We start from the raw sequence: 26,900 nt of genomic DNA, 5'->3' as shown, positions 1-26,900 counted from the left end.
CGGCCCATGAGAATGTCATGAGGAGACAGTCCTGTTATCTTGTTGGGTGTATTTCTCATTGCCATTAGCACTAAGGACAATGCATCAGGCCATTTCAAATTTGTAGCTGCACACATTTTTGCCATTCTCGACTTCAGGGTACCATTCTTCTGCTCCACTAATCCTGATGCTTCAGGGCGGTAACTACAATGTATCTTCTGTTCAATGCTGCACACAAGAGCTTAACCACCTCATTGTTGAAGTGACTTCCCCTATCTGATTCTAAAGAGATCGGAAACCCGAAACGTGGAATCAATTCCCTGAGCAGCAGCTTTGCTACTGTGTGACTGTCATTTCTGCGTGTAGGGTAAGCTTCAATCCAGTGACTAAAGATACACACAATCACCAACACATCCTCCACACATGGGCATCTCAATAAAATCCAGTTGCAGTCTGCTAAATGGCCCTCCTGCTTTCCTAATGTGGCTCAAATTCACCACTGTCCCTTTCCCCGCATTTATCTGCTGACAGATGATACACCTGTGACAAATCACTTCTGCGGCTTGTCTGAATATTGGGTTAAACCAGTGAATCTTGAACAATCTGATCATGGCATCTCTCCCAATATGTGCTTGCCCATGGTAAAACCTTGCAAACTGTGACAGGAGACTGTTCGGCAAAACCATTTCCCCCTCATCTGAAACCCACAAATCACCTGGTCTTTTTACACATTGCATCTTAAGCAAAGAGCGTTTCTCATCTCTGCTGGCACGTCCCTGCAACAATTTCAATTCTTCTAACGTGTCAACCGCCCTTAAAGTGTAACCTGTGCATGTCTCATTTTCTGTTTCAGGTAACAATTCCCACTGATCCTTGAACGATATACAGTTCAATGCGCAAAACCTTGCGACTTGATCCGCATATCCATTTCCCCACGGCAATTTCATAAGGTAAACGAATCGCGTACAACAACTTCTTAATTCTTTCACCATTTTTCACTGGAGAACCAGAAGAGGTCAGGAAACCCCTCTGTGACCATAGCTGGACAAAATCATGAACAGTTCCAAATCCGTATCTGCTATCAGTATAGATAGTCACTCTCAATTCGGCAGCGGCATGGCAAGCTCTAGTAAGAGCAACCAATTCAGCTACTTGAACAGAATACACTCTCTCAAGCCAGGACGCTTCCAGGATACCAGTGATTGAACACACAGCGTATCCTGCTCTCAGCACTCCTACTGAGTCTCTCAAACATGAGCCATCAACAAAGATAATGTGGTCATTTTTTTCCAATTGGGTATCTTTAATATCAGGTCTCGGTTTGGTGCACATTTCTGTTACCTCAAGACAATCATGTTCTACATCATCAGCATCCTCAACTTCTGTATTTTCATTTGGAAGTAAAGTTGCCGGGTTCAGCACTGTACATCTTTTCAAAGTTACATTTGGTGACCCCAATATGATCGTTTCATATTTTGTCAATCTTGCATTTGTCATATGCTGCGTTTTGGTATGGGTTAACAAGATCTCAATTGAGTGTGGGACCTTAACTGTTAAAGGATGGCCCAATACTATGCCTTCACATTGTGCGAGGCTTTGACCAACTGCTGCTACCGCAGGCAGACAACCTGGTAAGGCTGCTGCGACTGGGTCCAAGGTAGCTGAAAAATATGCTACTGGTCGGTTTGCACCTCCATGGACCTGTGTCAGAACAGACAAAGAACATGCATCACATTCATAACAAAACAAAAGGCTTTGTGTAATCAGGCATACCTAAAGCTGGAGCCCTGCACATACACTCCCTTAGCTCAATGAACACCTTCATCTCTTTCTCTGACAAAGTTATGACATCTGGCCCATCCTTAACCGTCAGTCTTACCAATGGCTTGGAGATGACTGAGAAGTTCTGGATCCACTGGCGACAGTAGCCCACCAATCCCAGAAACATCCAAACGTCTCTCCGTGTCGTTGGGGGATTCATCTGTAATAGGGCGGTCACTCTTTCCTTGGATATTTTCCACTCTTTCTCAATTAGATGACCTAAGTATTTCACCTCTTTCTGACAATATTGCAGCTTCTTTGGGGACACCTTATGCCCATTCTTTCCCAAGTGGTTTAGTAAGGCAATGGTATCGTACTTGCAATCATCTCTCGTTTTGGATGCAATCAACAAATCGTCAATGTACTGTACTAGAGTCGATTGAAAAGGCAATTCCAATGACTCAAAATCCTTCTTCAGTATCTGATTGAAAATTGAAGGTGATTCCGAAAACCCTTGGGGAATTCGACACCAACTGTAGACTTTATCGAAGAATTTGAAACTAAAAAGAAACTGGCTGTCCTCATGAAGAAGCACAGAAAAGAATGCTTGGGACAAATCAACAACTTCGAACCATTCTGCATCACATGGAACCTGGAACATGATCACAGCTGGATTTGGCACCACTGGGCAACATTTCACCACTATGTTGTTGATTTTCCTCAAGTCTTGTACTATTTGAACCTTCCCACAAGGCTTTCTCAGTCCCATTATAGGTGAATTTCATGGACTGCTTGTCACTTCTTTCAAAACTCCTTGCTTCACAAAGTCTGCAATTATCTGTGTTACCTGTATGAGGACATCTTGCGCCATATGGTACTGCAGTACCTGGGGAAACACAGCATTTGGCTTTACAATGACCTTAACTGGTTCTACTCCTTTTATCAGTCCCACGTCCTTTCCTGTCAAATCCCACACTTTCTCCTTTGCTGTCCCCTGAAAATCCTCTGGCAGATCAGTCACTGTGAACATTGGGAAGAAGCTTATCAGGGGGTACTCCTCATCTGTGGTCTCCGTCTCAGGCTCTGAGATCTGTCCGTCATCCCCTTCATCGTCACTGTTTGTCTGCACCTCAATCCCTTCATTAGAACAGGTGATAGAACACCTCGTCTTGCACAGTAAGTCTCTTCCCAGTAGGGACACCGGACTTGAGTCACAAACCACAAATCTGTGCAATCCCTGAAAAGTACCAATCTCAACCTGAACCGAATCTGTAATCAGGTTAGTTGAGTTGATTCGCCACACCTACTACCTTTATTGTACGTCCCGAAAGAGGCAATTTCGGAACTTCTGTACTTCTAACTGTAGAGCACGTAGCTCCTGTGTCAACCAAAAATGAGCCTTTGTGACCCATTACCTTCCCTTGCACATAGGGCCCTCTCTGATCTACTTCTAGGGATTCTGCAAGCCTACACTCCTCGCCATTTAAACTGTCATCCGAACATTCATTGTTTATTCCATTCTCACCACGCAATGGGAACTGTTGTACTGCATTATTTTGACTCATCCCTTGACCTGTGGAGGAAGCATCACCTGTTGCCGTCCCATTGGTGCTAAGGGCAACTGCATTTGCTGTCTAGGTACCACGGGGATCTGCTGTTGCACTTGCTGCATCTGCACTGGTTGTACACGTGGCATCTGCACTTGTTGCATGGGTTGAAGACCCTGCATCTGAACCATGTTATTCTGGAAGTTTGGATTTTGACCCCTCATTCTTGGTCCTTTAACATTTTGGAATGCATTGACATCATTGCTTTGTTGAACAACACCCTCCTGCACCATCATCGGGCACTCCCGCTTCCAGTGTCCGACGCCCCCGCAAGCATGACAAGCTAACACCTTCTTCATCCCCTGCACATCATTTTCAACCACTACAGTATTCAGATCTGGACCACGGTTCACAAAACCTCCTCGACCTCTGCCTCTCACTTGTGTCTGAAACATCCTGTTTCCTTGCGGCTGTTGAACCATCTGCTGTAAACCATTTCCCTGCATCCCTGCTTGCACTGCCTTAATTTGCATTACCATCACCTTCTCCTTCAACTTTCTCTGCTTCAACTCAATTTCGTCACTACAGTATTTTGCATACTGCAATACCTCATCAATTGGCTTTGCTTGCCAGCAGGTCAAATGATTCTTAATCATCTGGCTAATCTCTGGTCTCAATCCCTCAACAAATCTGAACACAAGGTGGTTCATGTCCTTTGCCTCTGTGACCTCTGTACCACTGTAGTGCTTGAACGCTTTCAACAACCTCTCATATTAGGCGTGTATCGACTCGTTGGCTTCCTGTGCCGTTCGATCAATCTTTTGCCAATCAATGTTTTGCGGCGACACCTTCTGCTTCAAAAACTCAATCACCTTATAGTAGTACCTCATCACCCCAGGAGACGGTGCTCCTGTGTCTCTGTCCCTTGCCGGCTCCGCTGTTGGCCAATCCACACTCCTCTTGCACTCAAGCCACAAGTTAGCTGAAACTATAATCTCAAACAGCGTATTCAGGTCTTCCCAAAGACACTTTGCAAGCTTCACAAACCTATCTGTCTGCTGGTACCACTCTGGGGAAATCATTTGTGACATAGACAAGAACACCTCCTGCCGTCTCTCTCATTGGTAACATCTTTATTGTACCAGTATCAGGCACTGGTTTCGCCTGCTGCTGCTTCTCCGAACAGTCACTTTTCCTTTTATCTCTTTTCTTTGCCCATCTGCCTTCCCACTTCTCTAAGGCTCCCCAAACTTGTGCACTCTGCAATATTTCTTTAAGTTGTGCCTTCATCCCAGTAGACCTCATGTGATCAAAATCCTTAGGCTCAAAGTCTAACCTGTAACTCCTCTTCAGATGTTTAGTATTGTCTAAGCCTATGCTGTATTTATCTGCCAGGTTTGCCAATTTCTGGTGCACTTTGCTCACTTCTTTAGTTATCTTTGGGCACAGATACCTCAATTCCGCTTCAGTGTATGACTCTAGTCTATTCACCCCCATACTCCCTTCTACTAGCTCAGCTGCCTCCATGCCCAACCTTACAAAATTCAGGTATTCATTTCTTTCCGCCTGCTCTGTTGTTGCTGGAGTAGTCTGTGGTGAATTTAACTTGCCCAACCATTCGTTCAATTGTTGCACAGTTAAACCTTGCAACAAGATATTTCCAGCCTGCATCATCGATGTTTGCGGTACATTCGCACTTGAGATCTGCGGAGTCAGCAGTCCCAAACCTGATTGTCTCATGGTATCTGGAGGAACCCCAATCGGACTGAAGTCTAACAAGGACCTGGATCTTTCTATTGTCTGTTCCACTGGAGTCATCCCTTGAGAGCTCCCTGCGAACCCTCCTCTTGTCATTTCTTGCATCATTACTCTCTGATCACATACACCAGGCTTTGCCTGTGCATACAATGGTACTGGTGGACCAACTGTGATAGGTAAGGATATGGCGGCTGGCGACTGCCTGCACTAGTACATGGTCTATTGTCATCTAGGGCATATGGTGGAGGTCGATCATGTAGCAACTGATTAAGGAACTCATCATAATCTGAGTCATCTGCTTCTGCCCAGGACCTTTTAGTCTCCTTTTCTTTGCTAGACCCCTTATCCGTTTTACACGTGGCTTTCGCTCCTTGAATTCCAGCCTCCTGTGTTTTTGCCGGAAACATCCTAACTCCATCTATTATCTCCCTTCTCCACATCCTGTGCTCGCTATCCCACCTAGCCTCCGCTAGCGTCTTTTCTGCTTTCCTCATTCTCCTCTCAAATTTCTGTTGCCGTTGTCGTATGACCATCAGTTCCCAAATTGCTAACGCCTTAACTGCGCTGGCCTCGGAGGTGACTTTTGTTCATTTAGCACCTTCGGCAAATTTTCCAAAATCATTATATTGAAAGTTCCGTGCTCCGGAAACGCCAAAGACCCATCTTTCTCTGTCATTTTGCACCATTGCTTTAGCCAAAGACATGGCGCGACTCCCCTCTCTTCCATTACGGCATAAGCCGGAGTATCCTCTGGCGGTGTAGGCTCCCCCACACTCGTGGTAATGTACACATCTCCCCATAAAGCGCTATTTAGTGCCTTAAAAAACGTCATTTTTGCGTCTTTTATTTTGTTCACAATTGAATCAGGAAGTGACTTTAATTCCCAGAACTCTCTTCGCCTACCTTCAGTTCCCAATTGCCTCTCACGGACGGCTGCCAATCTGTGCGCGACCCTCATCACTAGCTGACCTATCCCAGCGTGGCTCCAATGACGTCACACTCGCACACACTGCAGCTGACAAAGTCTTGCGGCTTGTCTCCCTCACTCTCGATTCACACAAGAACTAATGCAAGATATTGCAAGCACTAACAGAAACTTAAAATTTGCCGGTTTACTACAGGAAGGATAATACAATCGCTTCAGAACTTTACAGAGATTTTGCTTTTAGCCTCAGCCGCTACTCTCTCCTCAGATCCTGCATTCGCAAGCAAAATTTGACCCGCAAATTCTGCTCTCGACTTGTCAATGGTTTGTCCTAGTGCACTTTAGAACTCACCAAATCTCCATTGAAGTTTTCATTCACTCACTTTGACTCAAACTCGACTCGTCAACCACGCCCGATTGACCTATTAAACTGCGCAAATTACAACATAAACCATCAATATACTCCGGTGTCTTAGACCACGCAGGGTCTGTACATCACCAAGAACCACGTGGACAATTTTTTAGCACAAAGCGCCACACTCACATGAAGTTCGCCGACTTCCCTACTCTCACACTGCGGAGTACGCACACTCCTACTAAAACATCACTTGGCCTAAAATTCTCACAAACTTCACAATTCACCTGCGGTATGCATAAGCTGTGCAAGCGCAAACCCTACATCACTCATACTATTGCTAGAACGCCGAGAACATACCCAACTCACTCTGGCAAGCTTCGAGATTCCGGGAAAGTCATTTGGTATTTAGGGGCACATCGTCTCCTCAATTTGCATTATTTCAAAAACAATTTTCAAACAATGGTCCCTCGTCCTACGGCCCCAAAGGCCGGAACCGTCCTCTGCTACCAGAACTGATAACGTGTCCAAACCATGTTACTTTAACTTACAAGGGGACTTGTTTTAGGCCAATGAATCTTTTGACCACGTTTGGGGACTTTCCAGAACAAGATATCCATTTAGCATTTCAATCAATAGATCAATAACCTAATCAATATTCACAATAACTAGTCAATCAAACTAATCAATAACACATAAGAATGAACCACACCATGACCTTTCAGCCATGAATAACCACACAAATCTAGTAAGAGTTAGGATATTTATTCCCTATTAGTTACACTCTATTATTATATTTATTAGTCGCAACATCAATAAACACATCAATACTACTAAAACTTGGCAACTCGAATAAGACTTTATCAAAGCATAGGTCATGAACATTAGAAGAAAACACGACGTTAACATGAGTCAACTTTAGTAGAGTATCATTAGTATATTATTCAACAAAGCAAAGATTCAATTACTTGTCTAATTGCACCCGATATTAGTGAACTCCTTAACTAACCTCTAATTAGCATCAGCATGTTGGACTTAATGCAAAACTATTTGGCAACATGAATTTGGAAAACATCTAACTATGGCTTCTATCAAAAGAGCAGTTGGTACCTAGAAAGAAAAGGCAAACAGACAATTACAATTCATCAGCAGATAGTTACCCATCCAAATGGGTCAGCATGCAGGATCAGTCTTCGTCCTCGGGACATCAGTCGATTTGCCATCAGCCAGGATAGAACAGGTAAGTCTCAGTAGGGCATAGCAAGAAACTCTTCCCTCATAAGGAGGAGAAGTAAGTATCAGGCAAGGAATAAGATGAGGATGGATTAAAGTATAAGACAAAGTCTCTCAGAAGGGCAAGGGATAGCAAGTAATGGGTCGGTGGAATGTCCGGTAATGGCCGATTTCTCCTTGTGTCACGCCGTTATATCAAAGTTGTCGAACAAGTCGCTAATTTCCCATTGGGCAATATTTGGTGCATCGTTATCTCTGTCCAATAATCCGTCACACACCTTACTAGAATATTCACCTAAGACAGTTCTATGCAGTTTATGGACTCCTGTGATTGACGTCTTCAACGGGTAGAACGTCAGGTAAGAAAAGTTACACTTGTCGCTCCAGTCAGAAGTTCCATTGCCTTTTAGCCCTGGTGACCTTGCACCTGTTGCGAATTACTGTTGCATTCGGCAAGAATGTCTCCTTGAGCAAGTCGGGTCTCATGAGAAAGAATTTACTACGGCTACACACACATATCTCTAGCTTCTGGAAAAGTACAGCTCTGTGTCCTTCAGGAAGCAGCACATTGCTTGTTAGAAAACACAGTTAATATGAGACCAGGCAGCTAGGCCCAGACCCTTGCTATCTAAGGCCTAGTGATTAATTTAGCAGAACCTTAATACATGACTCTAATTAGGATACGTTAATACAAAACCAGACATGAGGACATTATTGATTCATTATTAGTCCGCTTCATTAGTCATCATATACATGGGTGGCCACCCCCCATGGGCACATTTCAAACGCGTGCACTAGTACTACATTAACACATTTTATGCAGTTTTATTAGACATTACATGGCAAACTTTTCATGTTAATATTGATTATAAAAGTTACACTCCAACAGAAACTTGCTTCTTCTCTCCAAATCCACGCTTGGTTGGCTAGTGAGATGATACACTGGCAGATGGGCATGTTTGAGTCAATGTTTGACTTCAGATAGAGTTAGATGTGAGTCCGGCTTATTGTGGGAGGGCGTCTGTCATGCACAGGCTGGGTAAGGGAAGGCTACTTTCATGTAATTGTGCGCTGGTTCAGAGAGAGATGAGCGAGCCGTGCTTTACAATGGATACGCGCCGAGGTGTAATTTCATGTACGATCACGGCGGTGCCCTTGTTAGCTGACAAGCATTACATTACGATGACAAAATATTTTCATATCATCTGCGTGGACTGCGTCATATTTATGTGACTGGAAATACAATTGTCAATTAGATCATCACAGACGCGAGTGCTGGTCAATCAATCAATCGAAAGAATGTATAGAGCGCGCTACTCACCCCTGAGGGTCTCAAGGCGCTTGACAAAGGGGTGGGGGGGGTTACTGTTCGAACAGCCAGGTCTTGTGGCTCTTTCTAAAGAGCAGGAGGTCTTTGGTTTTGCGGAGTTTTGTGGGTAGGGAGTTCCAGATTTTGGGGGCGAGGTAGGAGAATGCCCTGCGTCCAGTGGTGGTTTGTTGGATGCGGGGAACTGTGGCTAGTGCGAGGTCGGCTGAGCGGAGGTTGCTGGTGGGAGTGTGGAAGTTCACTCTTTCGTTGAGGTAGGTCGGGCCGGTGTTTTGCAGGGATTTGTGTGCGTGGATGAGGATCTTGAAAGGTATTTGCTTGTCTATGGGGAGCCAGTGAAGGGTTTTGAGGAGTGGGGAGATATGTTCGTGGTGGGGGAGGTCCAGGACGAGGCGTGCGGCCGTGTTTTGGATTCTCTGGAGTTTGTGTCTGAGTTTGTGTGGTGCCGGCGTAGAGGGTGTTGCCGTAGACTAGCCTGCTGCTGATGAGTGCATGGTTGACTGTCTTCCTGGTCTCGGAGGGGATCCATTTGAAGGATTTTTTCAGCGGAGTGTGTGGAAGCAGGAGGAGGGGACAGCATTGACTTTGCTGAGTCATGGAGAGGGAGGGGTCCAGGATGATGCCGAGGTTGCGTGCGTGGTTTGCGGGGTTGGGTGCGGGGCCTAAGGTGGTGAGCCACCAGGAGTCGTCCCATATGGTTTTGTTGGGGCCGAAGATGATAATTTCGGTTTTGTCAGAGTGGAGCTTGAGGTGGTTTGTCGTCATCCAGTTGACGGTGTTGAGGAGAGTGGCGTGTAGGTTGGTTTTGGCGGTGGTGGGGTTGTGGGTGAGGGAGAGAATGAGTTGGGTGTCGTCTGCGTAAGAGAGGATGGTGATTTCGTGTGGTCGGAGAGTGTTGGTGAGGGGATCATGTAAATGTTGAAGAGTGTGGGGCTGAGGGAGGACCCTTGGGGGACTCTGCAGATGATTTTGGTGGCGGTGGATTGGAAGGCAGACTTTTTGTGTCCGGTCGGTGAGGAAGGAGGTGAGCCAATCTAGGGCTTTGTGGTGAATTCCTATGTTGTGGAGACGTGTGCGGAGTGTGTGTGGTGACAGTGTTAAAGGCTGCGGAGAGGTCACGGAAGATGAGTGCGACGAACTTGCGTTTGTCGACTCTGGTCCTGATGTCGTCAGTGCATGCGATGAGGGCGGTTTCCGTGCTGTGGTTATTGCAGAATCTGGATTGTGAGGGGTCGAGAGTGGATAGGCGGGCGATGACTAGTTTCTCTGCGACTTTGGCAAGGAAAGGGGAGGGAGATGGAGCGGTAGTTTCCGTGACTGGAGAGCCAACTCAGTGTTTAACTTCTCTTGTTTTTTATGTTTGCTGTGTATTTATGAGACGAGTAGCTGGCAGCTTGAAATAAATGATTGCACAATGCTCACCTACAAGTATCGGATTACCCCGGTGAGACAGTGACATGATCAGCCCGCATATCTCATGTATAATTATAGATGTTGATTATTCGAATGTCAACATGAACACGAGCACAATTGCATAAAAGCACACTCTTCTGCTGGCATGTTGCTCGTGCAGTGAGCCCCCCTTCCTTTGGCCTAACTTCACAGCTCAGCCGTCACCCGCCCTTCGCTCCACAGCGGTGTATCGCAAAAAAATGCCCCCTCCCACCCGCACTCGCAATGTAATAGGGTACCTTCAGTCTCCCCCTCATAGATATTCATTGGCATTGGACTGAATGACCCTCCCCAATCTATTAGGCCCCTCGCCCCCTTCCCCCTCCAAGGGTGGAGGTCATGCATCGCTGGAGTGCAGGGACCTGCATAAGGCCCCCTGCAGACCACCTAGAGTTTATACGCTTTTTCATAATTATGGCTTTAGCATGTTAAGTGAGGTGAACCGAAAGGGAGAAGGACAAAGTATCCAGGAAGAAAGAGAGAGAAAACACCTTCTGGAATGCCACTAATACAACTGTTAAAATCCTTTTGTTTCTGTTGTGCGCCTCTGTATTTGCTTCCTCAGAACATTCCGTGCCCGCGCATTAGACAGATCGCTGAGTGTTCGTATTGTGAAAGACGCAGTATCGTTGTAGGTTGGTGAGGGCAACAATGTACTTCACTTGGCTGATTTTGTTTTTATTTACATTTGTGTGTAATCGTTCTTTGAAAGAACATTTTAAATGTGCTTTCATCCAAAGAATTCGCGAGCATCCATTACCAGCCAGTCCTTCGTGTTATTGACATTTAAATGATGTAGGCTATTTTTCATAGCTCTTTCATAGCACGTTAACAGCAGAAAGCAGCAGGCATTTACTTCTATTTTGTGCCGTGCTGTAAATATTTACGAGCAGCTCCCTGGGAAACAGTGGGAGTGCAGTGCTTGTTTTGAAGAAGCTTTTCAGGCACGTGTTTCCCTCATGGGATTTCGTAAGCACTGGTTTACTCACAAAGTAGCCACACTGAGCATGGCCGTCATGTGCACCCTTTCTACATCATGCAATCACGCTGTTGTGTAGGATCCGCTAATAAACTTTTACTTCTAGTAGGAGAGAACATGGCCTGACTCTGTGATGTCATTTCCCCTCTGGCCCGAGTTAGTCATTCATCAGCAGAATAGCATATTTGTCTGACAGCCTTCCTGCTGAAACTAGCGTTTGGAGCCAGGGCCTGGAGAGGGCAACATTACACTCCCATTGAGTGCTTTGTTTCCACTTACTCCTAACTTGTTTATGTACAAATGCTTTTCCTGCATAGCTACGTTTTTTAACTATTATGTTCTCTTTATTCCAGTGCCTAATATTTTTTATTAAGCTAAAACTAGGATATTAAGTAGTAAAACGACTGTTTATGCAGAGTTGGTATATTGTGACTCAAGTTGTTATGATAATTACTGCGTCCCAGCCTCGTTGTTGTATTGCTTATTTATAATACTTTGGCAGTGTTGAGGTGTTATAGCCTTAGTTTCTTTAAGTTTGTGAACATTTAAGACGGCGCCTTGAAAATCCACCAGTTCACATTTACCTTAATTTCTAGCCCTGCACACTGTGCCACTTTAACCAAGTTGTACCTGGCTGATGAGCCCATTACCAGATAGTGTTGGATGTGACGGAACTGAAATTGCAGATATCGGCTGACGAAAATTGCAATTACAAGTTCAGGAATCGTCATTGATTATCAACACCTGGAGACGTCTCAAAGCTCAAACTATATAAATGTTGACTTCTTCCTGTTCACTTTGCTGCTTCCAGTCGGTGTAACTTTCCCTCCGTCCCTGCTTGGACCCCTGCTCCACACTTTAATATTTGGTGCTATAATAAGATCTGTGTCTGAAACCTTTTTGAGCACTCATTGTCACTACTTATGAAGGGCTTACCCATCAAACAGGAATTATTTATTTCTCCTTAAATGGCAGGTTAAACGTGCTGCATTGTTTTATCAGCTATAAAAGAATGACACAGCCAGCTGTGCACAGATAAAAACCTCGAAGGAGATCCTCAACCTACAAAACTATCTTCTCTTGTCTGGTTTTCAGCTGCACCACTTCTGCTGGGATGCTGTTCAGAGCAGGTTTTACATACATATACCTGCCGGATTGATAAGGATGTTGACTAGAGGCACATGATGACACGAAAGGGCTATAAATATGTCCAATTTACACACAATGAGGAAAGTCTTATATGGACGAAGCTCTCCAGACCTGATTATAAATGGGGCTCCCGGTTTTATGGCATTTCTTTCACATTTCTGTGTGTATTTATCCATATTTATTTTTTGGCCATCTTATTAGTATTAATCCATTTTGGAAATTGTGTCAGCAAACTAACAACTCTGATAGTGGGATGGGGAAAGTGGTATTCTATTGGAATTAGCATGGCAGATTTATATTAGGATGCTAAATGGCAATATTTTCATTTTTTGCTGCAGAAAGAGGAAGAAGGTAAATGGAAGAGTGCTTTAGTTATATGCAGGGCCACTGGAATTAGGTGGCAGGAAAAGACCAAATTATTAAGCAGGGTTGACCAATTTATGTGGCAAGAAAGATCCAGTTATCAATTAACAACACCAATAGCTCTAACTCCAGCAAATGCGAGACCTATTGCATTGCAAATCCTTGTTTTTAAATTATTATTATAAAAAGGCCCATTGTGGGCAGGGGTTTGCAGCCTTACGATGGAAGAAAAGTGACCATGACGGTGCAAATTTGAAATCATCATTCAGGGTTAGAATTAAATGGCAAATCCCTGTTAAGGGCTTGAGGTCAGAATCTGTATTAGTACAATATAGGGACACTGATTAGTACTGTGTTGTAATGTTGCAAAGTAAACTTCTTTAATAACGAAGACTTGCAACAAGAGGCACAGACAAATAACTGAACACAGAGAAGAACATCAATACAACGAGGTCCCTAAAATGGATAAATACAAATAAATTCAAGAAGAAAGCAATTTATAAATTTACGTTTTTTTTTTTAATAAACCACAAGGGATACTGTGGTTACTTCTGAGCGCTTAATTACATTAACATGTACATTAGTTTAGTGAATCCACTCTGACTAAGGTATGCTAGCCTATATGTAGTTAGTACCCACTATGACTAATATTTTTAGTATCTTAGTATTTACTATTATTGCCTTGGCTTAGCGTATACTACCTTCAAAATGGCGCCCGTTGAGAGCCATGAACGACGAGTGGATTGTGCTCGTTTTCACTTTTATAGACTCTGAGTCCTCCTTCTATTTCGTAGGTGTAGTGCGCGTATTTAGACGCCGACACTCACCGGGGCATTTTTCATGTAAATGAGGCAGCGTTATGCGCTGCAACTGAGCAGACACGCTGCGTTTCCTGACTCTCGGACTTGGAGAGTACAGGTAAGGGGGCATACCAAGTGCTGTTTTTTGTGCATTTTACACATAGTGGTCGACCTTGGATTAATGGGAGACGCGTAATGGGAGGTTCCCTTTGTTTTTTATTATTGTAGTGTTTATCTTGGTAATTATCTTTATTCATGGTCACGTATTTTAAGCTTAAGACCCCGATAACCAGGATGTTTTTACATACTGGCGCTTATTTAGTTTATCTAAGCAGCTGCCTTAGGAATTACGTGTGTTACATTCTATTGGGTATACTGCCCATTTATTATTATTTTTTCACCCTCTTTGCTACAGCGTTCGAGGACATTAATGTGCCGGTTTTCCGTATATGGCAGGTCATTTTTCTGCTCAATTTCTCGCTCATGCACCAATTTCTGCATTTCCTTTTGGCGCACTTTATTGAAGCTATCTTAATATATGCCTCATGTATACACGTGACTTTGCCTCACTTTTTGTCGCCTCTTAAATGTTTTACTTTCTTTCCATAATTACAGGCTGGGTCTAATTGTTGGCCACTCACACAGAGTTTTCCTAATTATGGCTATACTCAATGCCTACAGTTTATACTGATTTGGAAGACTACATCTTTCCCTACACTGCAAGGGACGGCTCTATACACTGCTGGACTACTCATTCTTGCGTGGTAGGATAACAGTTGCTTTCTCCCTCCCCGATTCTCTTTTCTCGTTCACACTTCTTTATGACTTGGATCTCACAACTTTAAGTGTGTATTCCTTTTGGGCCTCTCTGAGATCGAGAACCGCGGCCTATGGCTTCTTTGGAAGGACTCTAAGAATTGGTCAGCTCACTGCAGTCCTATAGGTGAATTTATCCATGGGCTTTGTTTGTCCCATTCTTGTATATAGTATGTGCACTATTCCCCTTTTCTCTAATACTATATCTGGTAATCACTCTCTTCACTGCACGTATTATTCACGTGGTGGCTCTTCACATTTTCACTCGCCAATTCAAACTCATTCCCTTCATCTCTGTCTTTTATTCACCGTCTTTACAAGGGTGACAGGTCCCCCCCCTATATTTGTGCTCCGCTTTTCAACAATGGGAGTATCTCTATCAAGATCATCCTTGCACGCCGAAGGGCTATGCATTCCATGCATTAATCTCTTTGCTTCAAATGTAATTTCAATCTGATATATCGTTGTCTCTTATACCTACCGGATGGTAGAGTTTCTAGTTTTAAGAATTCCCATTTGTTTTTATTTCCAGCCTTGAAAAAGTCAGTGTGGACGAAACCCGTGTTGGCTGTTTCTAAACTCTGATATGCCTTTCCTAAAATGTGGACATGATTATCATTGAGCATTATTGGATTTTCCCAGCACAAAGGATTAAAGCATTTCCTGCAACTACACTTATCTCGGACTGATTATTTTGGAGTGCCCTGGTTGCTCTTTTTTCTTGCAGTTTGTACTTTACAGCACATGACATAGGTGGGCACCGCCTATGTTCTGTGCATCTCGAAACCCGTGGTGGTTGGGTTCCCGAACCAGGTTGGCACCCTTCACAGGACTTGACACATGATTTAAGTACTTTTTGAGTTATTTGTTTCGGATGTGCGACGAAATAGCATCAACCACCTCTGTATAGTAACTTTGACTTATTTATTTGTGGTTGCTGATGAGTTTCCCGCAGATGCAATACGGAGCTCAATCATGATTAATGATAGCAAAACATGACTCTTAGAGTTAGCTCACCATAGCACCCTTGACAGAGTCTAGCTACTAGTTCCGTTCCGTTCTAATAGGAGCAGTCCAGCCTGACCTGCCAGGTTAGGTCCTCTGCAGGTTTCAGACTTTGTGCCTTCTCAGTGAAGTGCAGCATAAGTCCAGTGGTACAATGAGCATAGGACCCACGTCTGGCATACTGATAGGTTGATTTTTTTATTATACTCATCTACTAATGATGGCTGGGCTACATTGCGCTCCATCTTCTTTTTGCCCTCTGCTCCATTCTAGACAGAGACCTGCCTCATGTAAATCACTATTGATGTTACAAAGGCCAAAACACATCTGGGATTGTTTGTTTCCTTTTCAGAAGGGAACTAGTCTAGCATTTCGGGCCAGATTATTCTACCAGAATAGAATCAATTGTGATTTGCATGAAAGTAGTTCTTGTCTGGACTGGCACAATGAACAAATAATTGATGGACTGTAATGCGACCCAGAGTAATTAGCAGTGGCTGAGGTTAATTCAGTTAATGCATTCACTGTCTTTTTATGTTCATCACTGACATGTGAAATCCGTGCACCACTCTGGAATGGGCAAAGGAGGAGAGAGCATTGGGGTTGGAATTTGGTGGGAAGGGTGGTCCTGGGACAGGGACAATGGGACACGAGAAGTAAAAATAAAAATCAGTTTCCCATCACAATATGACTTAATTCCTAAATATACTTCAAATCTGTTGTCATTGCTCAAGACAGTATCCACTTTTTATTAATGACGGTCTGCATGAAAATATTTTCTTGCAACACACTGGAAGATAGCAGTTCATAATGAAGTCAATACTGTTCACATGTCAAAGCCTACTAGTTATGTGTAATGTATTCTTGGCTTGCACACATCAAAATGTTGAATTGCGTGAAACAGTATTGAAATACATAAATCGAAAAAAGTCTACCAATTGCTCAAAGCAGTGTTGAAATACTTGAAGTTGACTTTAATATAGAAGCTCGAGTAATTGATTTGGAGGGTTTCTTACATGAATTATATGGATTTGTCATCCACAGGAAGTACTAGGGTTATTTTTTTCAAGTTCTTTCACAGCATTGTTTTTAAGATTTTTAAATAGTGTTTTTCTGTTCATTTAGTATTTGGACTTATTTATTAGTTTAAACTGAATTTTTTTGCAGTGCTCAGAGCCATCTACAGATGTCTACAGCCATCAAAAACTCAACATACTTCAGTACTCTCCCACCTCTCCCCATTGAATGCTGTGAATTGGATGGAGACTTTAACTCACTGCCTATAATATTTGAAGACCGGTATTTAGATTCTGTCACAGAAGGTAAGTGTGTGCGCACCCTGATTTTTGAGAGACCTAATGTCAGTAATTGTGTTTTATACAATGCAAATGTGGTGCAGGAGTCCTTCAGAGAGCTGAGCAACATGCAGGAGCATAAACAAGACCGCATCATACTGTCAAAGGCTTCAAAATGGAGGAAACTAACATAGGGAGAGAGATATAGATAAAGATCTTCAAATGTTAAATATAATAACTGCGTACATAACGCTCATCATGGGTGAAGTAGACTTATAGTGAAAGTATGTAGATCTTAAAGCGACAGGCTTCCATTTGGAGAGGTTCAGATATTTCTGTTGTAGTAATATATATCTCCACTCGTTTGCTCCAAACTGTCAGCGGTACCTCCAGTGGTGCTGCTCCTCTATACTCCTCCAGTCTTCTCTCCTTCACAAAACACGTCAGGCACTCCGTAAATGTGCTAGGCAAAATTGTATTCAAACAGATGGGTAAACAGAATGCGTTTTGGCAGTAACGCCTTTCTCCACCTGAAAAACTTCACTATCTTGCCCCACATTCTATCTAATCCCATATTGCCTTACACTCATTGTGCTACATGAAAAGTGAAAAAATACTTAATATATTTGCTGTCAAACAATTAAAATGTTTATATAACTATTATTATCTTTTTTGTAAATTGTGCTGTGATTACATAGTTCTCAAATCACAATTTAACATTTATCCTTCTCCAACTTAAAAAAAGTTCTAATGATTACAGTATTTCAGGCGCAACAAAGAAATGTGGTTACCCAATTTCTCTAAGCAGCTATGTTCTAATATGTTCCTCGTTCATGTATTCAACACATACATATCAGTGGTTCCACTATTACAGTTCGCCACTTGGTATTGCTGTTCAGTATCTCATCACTGCTGCTTAGCAGATTATTAATAAGATGCACTCATTCTTCCACCCAATTGAGCCACATCCACTCAATCCTGTGAACCATATCCTGTTTTATAATAAAGCCTAAGTGGGCTAAACTATTCCCTCCTATCCTATGATCCTCAATATTCGATCTCATAAGATACAGTATCCTCGTGTGACAAGTATACCGGGCCTCACATAGATATAATTAGCTCTTTCACTCTTCTCAAATGTCGAGCCACCATCCTCCAGATCTGAAAATACTTTAAAAACTCTATTAAAATAGCAAAACGGCTCCCCATCATGTTATGTCAACTTTGTCTGTTGCAAAGAATATTTTTATATTGCAACAACACAGTCGTACACCAATTTCTAAAAATATCCACCACTGTATAAGATAATGTTCCTCATTAAATATGCATGTGCAGTTCTTCCCCTCCATTTAGCCCATATGGTTCTTTGCTGTCAAAAGTCAATATGTACTTTGACGCAAGTATTCTCAACTTCTTTTCCCTGTTACCTCCTCTTGCATTGGATTCAGTACCATTATCAACTCTATACTGGTGATTTTTGGCATCTCCACCCCACTGTGTGTTTCCGGGTAGTGCCTAACAACAGGGTATGAAGTATCACAGTTTTTTATCGCCCTTAAGTGCTGAAAGATCCTCTTATGTACCTGTAACATAGTGCTCCCTACATATATCTTGGGGCAACTGCATTTCAAGATGTACACAACAAAATTACTTTTGCGTGTATATTGACCCCTTATCTTACCGATAGTTCAGTTCTTCACGCTATTTTCACTTCTCTCATGCGTTCACCATTTCTGCACACTTTACATCTAGACCAATTCTTGAATCCTTTGCTAGATTTTAACTGTGCGCCTCTTTCCCTCCAGATGTCACTTCTTACAAGCAGAATGCTCATGGACCCGCCCCTTCGAAAAGTTAATTGTGGGCGCTTTGACATTTCATCTCCTATCACTGAATTGCTTTTGAGGAAATGCCAATGTTTGCTCAATGCTGCTCCCACCTCAGAATGTGCGGTCTTATACGCTGCTATAAATCTATGTTGCATCTTTCCCATGTGTTTTTTCTTTGGTGCACCAAACAAGATAGCCTCTCTACTACTTATACCCACTTTTCTGCTTGCATTATTTAAAGTAGCCTACCTATAGCCTCTATTCTTCACTTCAACCTCTGAACCATTTAGTTTTTAACTTTTTTGAAACTCAGTGGTACTGCATACTCTCCAAGTTCCAAGGAGCTCCCCAAATGGAATGCTCTCCTTCAGAGGTGTAGAATGAAAGCTGTGTGCCTGTAAAATGTTGTTGTCTGCACTAGGCTTTCTATGTAATGTAGTCTCCAATCTGTGATCTTCCACCTGGATTTTGACATCCAAGAAGTCTATCTCACTGTCACTCAAATTGCTTGTGAAACTTAGATTCCAATCACTCTAATTAATCTGCTTCACAATTTCTAAGGCACTCCCTTTGTCTCCTCTCCAAATGACAAAAATATTGGCAATAGAAAGTAACCACAAGGTTATATGCGTGTTCCATACACCCAGGGGTGGACTGTCAGCACCTGCTTCTCCCACCAGCTCATGTGGTTATTGCGAATTGAGAGCCCAAGTCATTGCATCTTAATTGACAAAAAAAGATAAAAATAACCATGTGAACATTTTAATTGTTTGACAGCAAATATGTTAAGTATTTGTTCACTCTTCATATAGCACAAGGTGTGTAAGGAATTACGGGATTGGATGAAAGGTGGGACGAGATGGCAACGTTTTTCAGGAAAGGCGTTACTTCTGAAACACGTTCTGTGTATCCATCTGTTTGAATAAACTTTTGCCAAGCACTTTTACGGAGTGCCTGTCATCTTTTGTGAAGGAGAGAACACTGGAGGAATACATATATAAATAGATATATTTTCTAGAGGATTTCTGTAAGTTGAATGTGTTAGATGTAGCCATTGCCTGGATGTGATCTTTCAGGTTGCAGTTTTTATCTGGAATGCAACCATGCATTTATCTGAGTTGGCCCTTTTACGGGTAATAACTTAATTTTCAATTCATTTAATCAAGTGTTGCCATACATATTTTTTATCATTGGGACAAGTAGCAGGAATTCTGCTTTGAGGACATTCAATTTCAGATGTCTTTGTACCGTCCACGTTTCAGTGCTTTCCCGGTTTACATTTAATGTGTGAATGGGTTTTGGTGAATGAATCTTAAGATACATTAGCATGTCTGCAGGACGATAAAAAGACAGGACTTTTGCATTCATCACAATTGAGATAGACACTATTGATCACTGAGAACAAGGCTCATTTAGGACTGTGACCAGGACTGGTAACAGTATGAAAATGACAAACAAGATTGTTGTTGGGTACATGACGTTTTAATTGCATTTTCACACATCTCTCTGTGGTTTTATATAGCAGGAGTAGACCAGTGATAGAGTGATTGTTTTTAGTATGGATTGAATTTAGGTGAGAAAATGTCAATTTTAAGAAATTGGGTTGTTGGTTGAGTGAGAGTTAACCCTGCTCAAGCAGCAGCCATAATTCCTGTCAGGATTAATCACAAAACCCTGTTTAACCATCTGGTAGCTTGGCACAAAGGCAGTCAGGTTTAACTTAGAGGCTATACGTAAAGTGGTTATGCAGCACACAAACATTAATAAAGTGAAAACACAAGAAAAATCCCACATCAATTTACAAAAATAGAGTCCATTTTAATATATTATTTGACACCAAAATAACAAAACTCCAATCAGTAGAACCACCCTTATGAATTTTTAAACTTTAATGTAAAAACTAGTGCCTAACAGATCAAAGCACTAAACGCGAACATTTAGTCGTGCAAGACTGGGCCATGTTCGAAAAATATGGCTGGCCACAGTGGAGCACGGATCAGACACAAAAAGTGGGTTGGCCCTGGCGCTTCCTTTTGGACTTATAAGAAATTTCGGGGGGAAGTGCCTGAGGATGTAAAGTTCAGCAAAACAAGTCTGTAGGCTGTGTCTAAGGAGGAGGCGTTGTCAGTGGGGAGCCAATAGATGAAGTTGTGGTGAAGATTTCCATGTTCGTACTTAGGGCCTCATTACGAGTGTGGCGGTACAAAGACTGCCACACTCCATTGACAGCCGGATTACTGCACTCCGGGCGGTCTGACTGCCCAATTATGACTGTTACGACCTTGTTCTCTGCCAGCCTTTTCATGGTGGTTTACCCACCTTAAAAAGGCTGGTAGAGAACATGTGCAGGGGCCCCCCAACCAGCACCATCAGAATGTGCACTGTCTGCTTTGATGACAGTGTGCATTCCACGGCTATTTGCAGACAGTGCGCATTCTGAGGGTGCTGCTTGGCCCCCTCTATGCTACGATATAGCAATCGGCTCTAAGGGAGCCGATTGCTATATCGTAGCACGGTTCCCACTGGATTGACTGGCGGGAACGCGTATTGAAATGTTCACTCCGGTCAGCCGATGGGAACATTGTAATACGCTCGGGGGTACGCCACCACTGTGGTTGTGACCGCCAAACTAGTGATGAGGGCTTAGTCTCTTTTCTTGGAAGTTGAATATATCAAACGGGACGAGTCAGAAGACTGTCGCTGATGAGTGTTCCAGGAAGAACCACCAAATATGATTTGTTGCTGCTGAGCAAAATGCCGTTTTACCTGCAGCAAAGTAAGACTGACCTATTATGTACTTCTGGAAAATAGACAAACAGGTTGGTCCCGGTCGTCTTTTGGTTCTCAGAGTGGTTTTTAGCCCAAAACATTTCTAATCCCTAAGTTTGAAATTCGGCTATCTGGGCACCTTCAGCACCATTTCCAAGGTTCCAAGACTGAGAGGCACCGCTTGAAGGGTCAGGACTCACTCAGATTTGGTCCAGCTTCAGTTTCAAGATGATTGGAACCAATACTACCTTATTGCGGGAAGGGTATTAGCAGAGTTGCATGCTTCAGTGACTTTTACGCAGACGCTACCGCCATCAGTGGTGATCAGAATCTCCCTGGCAAAGATGGAGCTGCTCCTGAGATGCCTCTAAATCATGCAGAATTCGCAGTGCTTGATTCCCCAGGGAACATTTAGGAATCTCAATAGCCTTTTAGTAGCCATGATGTGGGCAGGTAAGCGTAGTAGGGTAGGCCTAAAATTTCTAAAACTAGACCTTTAGGAGGTGTTCTGGGACTCCGGCGTAGTTGAAGCATGGGGTCAGATGGTGCACAGAGGAGGATAATTCCACAGGCTGCCTGTCAGGTGCGGGTTGACAGGGAGGCAGATATACCAGAGCCCATCAGGGAAGCCGAGTGGAATAGAACCTCCACCCTGGTGAAGGAAGTGTCCAGTAATGTGTGATGTAAATTAGCTAATTCTGGGTCCTGCACTGCATCCTTGGCCCTACCAGAATCAGGACAGTATACTCCACCCAATCAGATGAGTGCCAGAGATGCAAGGGAGAGGGTGCAAAGTTCACTCATATGATATGGAATTGTGGGGAACTTTCTCAGTATGCCACAGTGTGGTGGGTCGCATACAGTGCGCTACCAGTATCCGCATTGCAACTACAGCTAAGCACTATCTGTTGGATCTAATTCCATGCCCTAAGGAAGGTAGAGTGTGCTGTAGTTTTGCATAGCATCGACTCCTGCTAGCCAAGCTTGAAGTGGCCATCCGTTGGCCCTCTGTTAACAAACCCACGATTCAGGCATTGGCTAAGGACTTAAAGGAATGGACCTGGGCAGAACTGAGACAAATATAAGAAGTTTGCACTGATGAGCGACTTGAGAACGATTGCCAAGTCCAAGATGTGATGGATGAGGAGGCTGCAGCGCCAGATGCCAATGCACTGGAGGAGGGGGCTCCAGCTCAGCCCCTCTCAATGGGATCCGAGGGGGCATCTCCCGAGGGAGAAGAACCCCACATAAATGGCCAGGTGGATGTTTATGTCCCACGTCCGAGTTTGTAGGGATAAACAGAAAAGAGATCCCTTCTGGCATGTGATGTGTGGATGAATGTGACCCTGACTTACGAGCCCCCGTGGGGGGAGCTGCTGACACCCCACTATTTGAGAAACAGTGCACTTTAGAATGGGCACGGGGGCAGTACAATCTAATGTTCATCACCCCGACCTTACTGCACAGTGACTAATATGTTGTAACTGATCATGAATATTTGACTTCTGGAATTTGTCTCGGTTATGTTACAACATTTTAAAATAAAGCGTTTAAAAAAACAAAGCCTTTTCTGTCCCTGAGGATCTCATCAGAAGGCCTGCCAACTAGCACTTGCATTAGTTCTCGTAGTCCTGGGTTAAAGAAGTAGAACAGGGATCAAGCAGCAGGGAAAACCTCTGAGGGTTCAAGGCAGGCTTCGGGCAGCAAATCCATCACAGCAGGCCACAGCAACAGGCGGTACTCTGATAGTCCTTGCACAGGTCCTGAAAGTGGATTTATGAGCGGGTCTGAGGATCTTATTTTAATACCTCACACCTTCTTTGAGGTAGGGGATATTTTCTAGAGTTTCTCTTTGAAGCTCTGCCGCCACATCCCTGGCATCAGCCTGGCTGCAGGCACAGTGCACTAGTGTGACACCCTTTGTGTGAAATTGGGAGTAATCATTCCCATAAGTAACAGAACTACAGGAGAAGAAGTTTCTCTCTATGAATATATATTTTCCCTATTCAGAAAATATGTTTACAAGTCCAGATGTACTTTAGTGTCACATTTCTAATTGTGGAAAACTACACATTAAATTACCAAATGCCAAAATGGTTGCAACGGCATGGTGAGTACTCGAAATCTATGACTTGTGAAGATTGCAGTGAGTGTTTCAGTATAGTTGTACATTTCCTCCAAATGAAGGAGTAACTAAAAGGGCAAATGTTTTACTTTTCCTGAGGGGTTTTGTTTATTGTTTTTATGTGTACCAATGCCCTCTTGTTGTAGTTCTTGCTGATGGAAGCAGTTAAAATAAAAATATAGGACTGCCCTGTAAAATCGAGAGACAAAGGGAAGAAATTTCCCCTTTTCAATTATCTCTTCTGTTGGGATAGCTGCTTATGTGGCTGAACTTTGCCCTGAGCACTATATACTGTGTAAATAAAAGGATCTAAAAGTTTGATCTTGTGTTTCCTTAGCAAAGAGTCCCTGTGCACTCATGCCTGGACTGCTTCACCCTAACCATGGAAGATCACTGGTGGAGGGAAGCAAGTCTGTCTGCTGGTGCGTTTATTGGGCCTGCTTCCTCTGAACACCTGATGACCTTCCCTGCTAAGCGTTTCATTTTTGCTCCCAGTTCCACCAGGCCCTTAGTAGGCAGTCATGCCCACCTTTGTGTCAATATGATTTGCCTGTTCATTGTAAGAAAGTGGGTGATTACTTGTGGAGAGAGAGGGGTGTGAGTTAAGGAATAGGATCACCAACTTGTCAGGTTTCACCTCCCTAGTAGTTATTACTCAGAGCATACGGGTTCAACTTAAGAAAATGTGTGAAGTATTTAGCAATAACAACACAGAGTGTCAAAACACAACACAATAAAAATCCAGCTACAATTTTAAAACACAGCAACAAACGTAATGATTATAATGTCACCAAAACAACAAATATCCAATGAGGGGCACATGAGATATTGTTTTGATACATTTAAGGCAAAAAGTACCAAGAAAAAGATTTGTATTTTTGGACTTAGTCTTTTTTTACGGAGCTCAGCTCCTTAGTGGGGCAAGTCTGAAGCTGTGTCCAATGAAGTCTCTTAGAAATCAGATAGGTTTTGTGCAAGATTCTACAGTCGCTCCTGAGGACTTTGAAGTCCAGACATTTTTTGAGTCCCAACTTTTTAGACTTTCTGGCGAATCTCCTCTTGGTCACTTTGAAGACTTCCAGTTCCTCAGGGATAGCACTTAGTGGTCAGAACTTACTCCAGCAGATACCACCAGCATGGTCCATCCCAGTTCCAGTTGCTATCACTCATTTGGAGACTTAAAGAAAAGTCCTCAGTTTACTGCAACCTATCTCACAAGACACTATTCTGAGACAATTCCAGCATGGCATAATCGTTCTGTCCCTGAAGGGGAGCTTGTGTGCCACACAGGGGTGTGTTTAAGGAATGAGCAGTCCTCTCCTCTGGTACACAAACAGGTTCTGGGACCAGCCTCCTTCCCACTGGACTAGTGTCAAACTGGCTACAGAGTGTCTACAGAACAGAAAACATCTCTTCCTCAGGTCTCCCTTGACACACCCTTACATGGGAAGTCCTCACCCCTGTCCCTTTCAAGTTAATAAAGTTCCTGGACCATTCCCAGTTGTCCTTCATGTCAAAAGGCTAAAAGCTTATGAGTAGTTTTCATACCTCAAAAGGAAACACTGGCAGGGCCATTTGCCAGCAAGCTAATGCTAATTAGCCAGAAAGATGCTCCAGCAACTACAGTGTAATTCTTTCAAAGTCACTTCTATTAAATCTTACTTACACATTCAAAATTCACCAATTTGTCAAAATGTTTAATAAGTATTAAAAATAGTGGTTTAATTGTTTCTGTCACTTATCCCGATCCAGTTAGATGACTTATGATTTTATTCTGCGCTTATGTTTTTTCCTTATAGGACAGCTACAGCCCGTCAGAGTGAAAATAGCTTTTGGGGGTTAGCCATTGAAGGCACATGCCAACATTAAGTTCTTGTGTGTGCTGTTTCTTTTAATATGAGGCACTCCACCTTGTGTGCTACAAGGTCTACTTAGGGGTGGCTTATTTAATATTTAAAAGTTGGGTTCTTTCCTGACTCAAAAGATTATTTTGACAGTTTTGTTTGGTGGTTTGAAAACTGAAATCGGTCTACACAGATTGGCCTGAAGCCATGTTTTCTTGATCACTCCTAGGGGTAGCTCAATTAGTGCTACAGTCGACAGGAAATATTTAGCTTTCTGTGCTATGGGTGTATTCTTCTGCACCATATACTGTGACCTTACTGTAACAGTAAATACATCAGCTGGGAATGAGCCAATTTTACAGTGTCTTAGTGGTCAGACACCATACACTGGGGCCTGGACAGCAGTGACCCAGTTTATAGAGTTCTAAAATAAGCCACACTAGTCAGCAAAAAAGGGGGTTACCATATAGAGGCACTTTCCCACATTCAGTAGTGGGAATTGCCAGGATGAGAAGCAGAAGGCTCTGTTAAGGCCAGTCTCTGGATTCAATCTGCATGTTGGGGAATTGGAGCATCCTGTGCTAGCAACAGAAACTCAGTTTTAGGTCATGAATGCAGGCCCATAGGAGTATACTGAGGCTTTCGAAACTGCAGGTTTGGCTTGGCCATTGATTGTCCCACTACAGAGAAACCAAGGCTATCATTTCCGTATTAGCACCAGGAATTTGGAACCATTGATCTATTCACTAAATTCCTCTACTCCTCCTTACACTTGCTTGTACCACCAGTGCTTCCCCTCTCCTGCTAGGCTTCCTGGGTGCTCCCACTCTCCTCCTAGGACTGCTGATCAAGAGCTGCAGAGCCTGAGGGAGAAGAAGCTGACCTGCGATGGAGTAGCAAGAGGTGTCATTTACAAAACACGTTTCTGAACTGTGTGCCTGCATGAGTACCTGCTTGTGTGTGTGTGTTTTGCACACCTGTGTGTGCATGTGCCTGTATGTCTGTGTGTGTGTGCACGTCTGTGTTTGTATATATGCAGTTATGTCTTTGTGCTCAAGCTTATACCTGTAAGTGTGTTTGCATGTGCATGAATGTCTGTGGGAGTGCTTTGTCCATTGTGTTTCCAGTAAAATGCAGGACTTGGCAGAATGGTGATAGTTTGTGCTAACATGCAGGCTCTGGCAGGTTCAATGGTGGTATTTTCACTGGCAGCATGCTGGCCTTGGCGCACTGTTGGTAATTTATGGAAGTATGCAATCCTTGGTACAGTGTTAGTTATCTCTGGCAACATGCTTGTCCTTTGGGTCGGTGGAGCTTGCCCAGCCTGAAGATGGCCACCAGTTAGCCAAGCTCCTTCGGCCGCATTTCCTCTGTCATAATCCTGGTGCTCCAGTGTGCCCTTTCCCTGCCACAGCCGCCTCTTTTGTCACCATACACAGACAATGCTAGCACTGTGGCCATAACTCTGCTTGGGAGCAGTTCTGGTGTGCCTGGTGCGGCCGATTGTGGTTGGCTGAGCTGGAGGGCAGGCCGTGAGGCCTGCTTGCTGTGAAGCGGAAGCCGTGCTGGGCCTGGCGATCAACTTTTTG

At 43.4% G+C, this 26,900-nt stretch overlaps 1 protein-coding gene across 6 annotated transcripts in view; it reads left to right on the top strand.

Moving 5' to 3' along the window:
* Positions 1-26,900, top strand: part of FAM135A (family with sequence similarity 135 member A) — an 863,965-nt gene that overhangs the window by 537,114 nt on the left and 299,951 nt on the right. For all 6 annotated transcript variants that reach the window (XM_069235714.1, XM_069235715.1, XM_069235716.1 and 3 more), the window contains one exon: positions 16,617-16,771. In XM_069235714.1, coding sequence (XP_069091815.1) covers positions 16,617-16,771 — 155 coding nt within the window. The remainder of the gene's footprint in view (positions 1-16,616; positions 16,772-26,900) is intronic.

This window comes from Pleurodeles waltl, chromosome 5, assembly GCF_031143425.1.
Source record: "Pleurodeles waltl isolate 20211129_DDA chromosome 5, aPleWal1.hap1.20221129, whole genome shotgun sequence".
In the NCBI taxonomy this organism is placed as follows: Eukaryota; Metazoa; Chordata; class Amphibia; order Caudata; family Salamandridae; genus Pleurodeles; species Pleurodeles waltl.
Note: the sequence above shows the minus strand (reverse complement) of the source record. Positions and strands in the feature narration are given on the sequence as shown.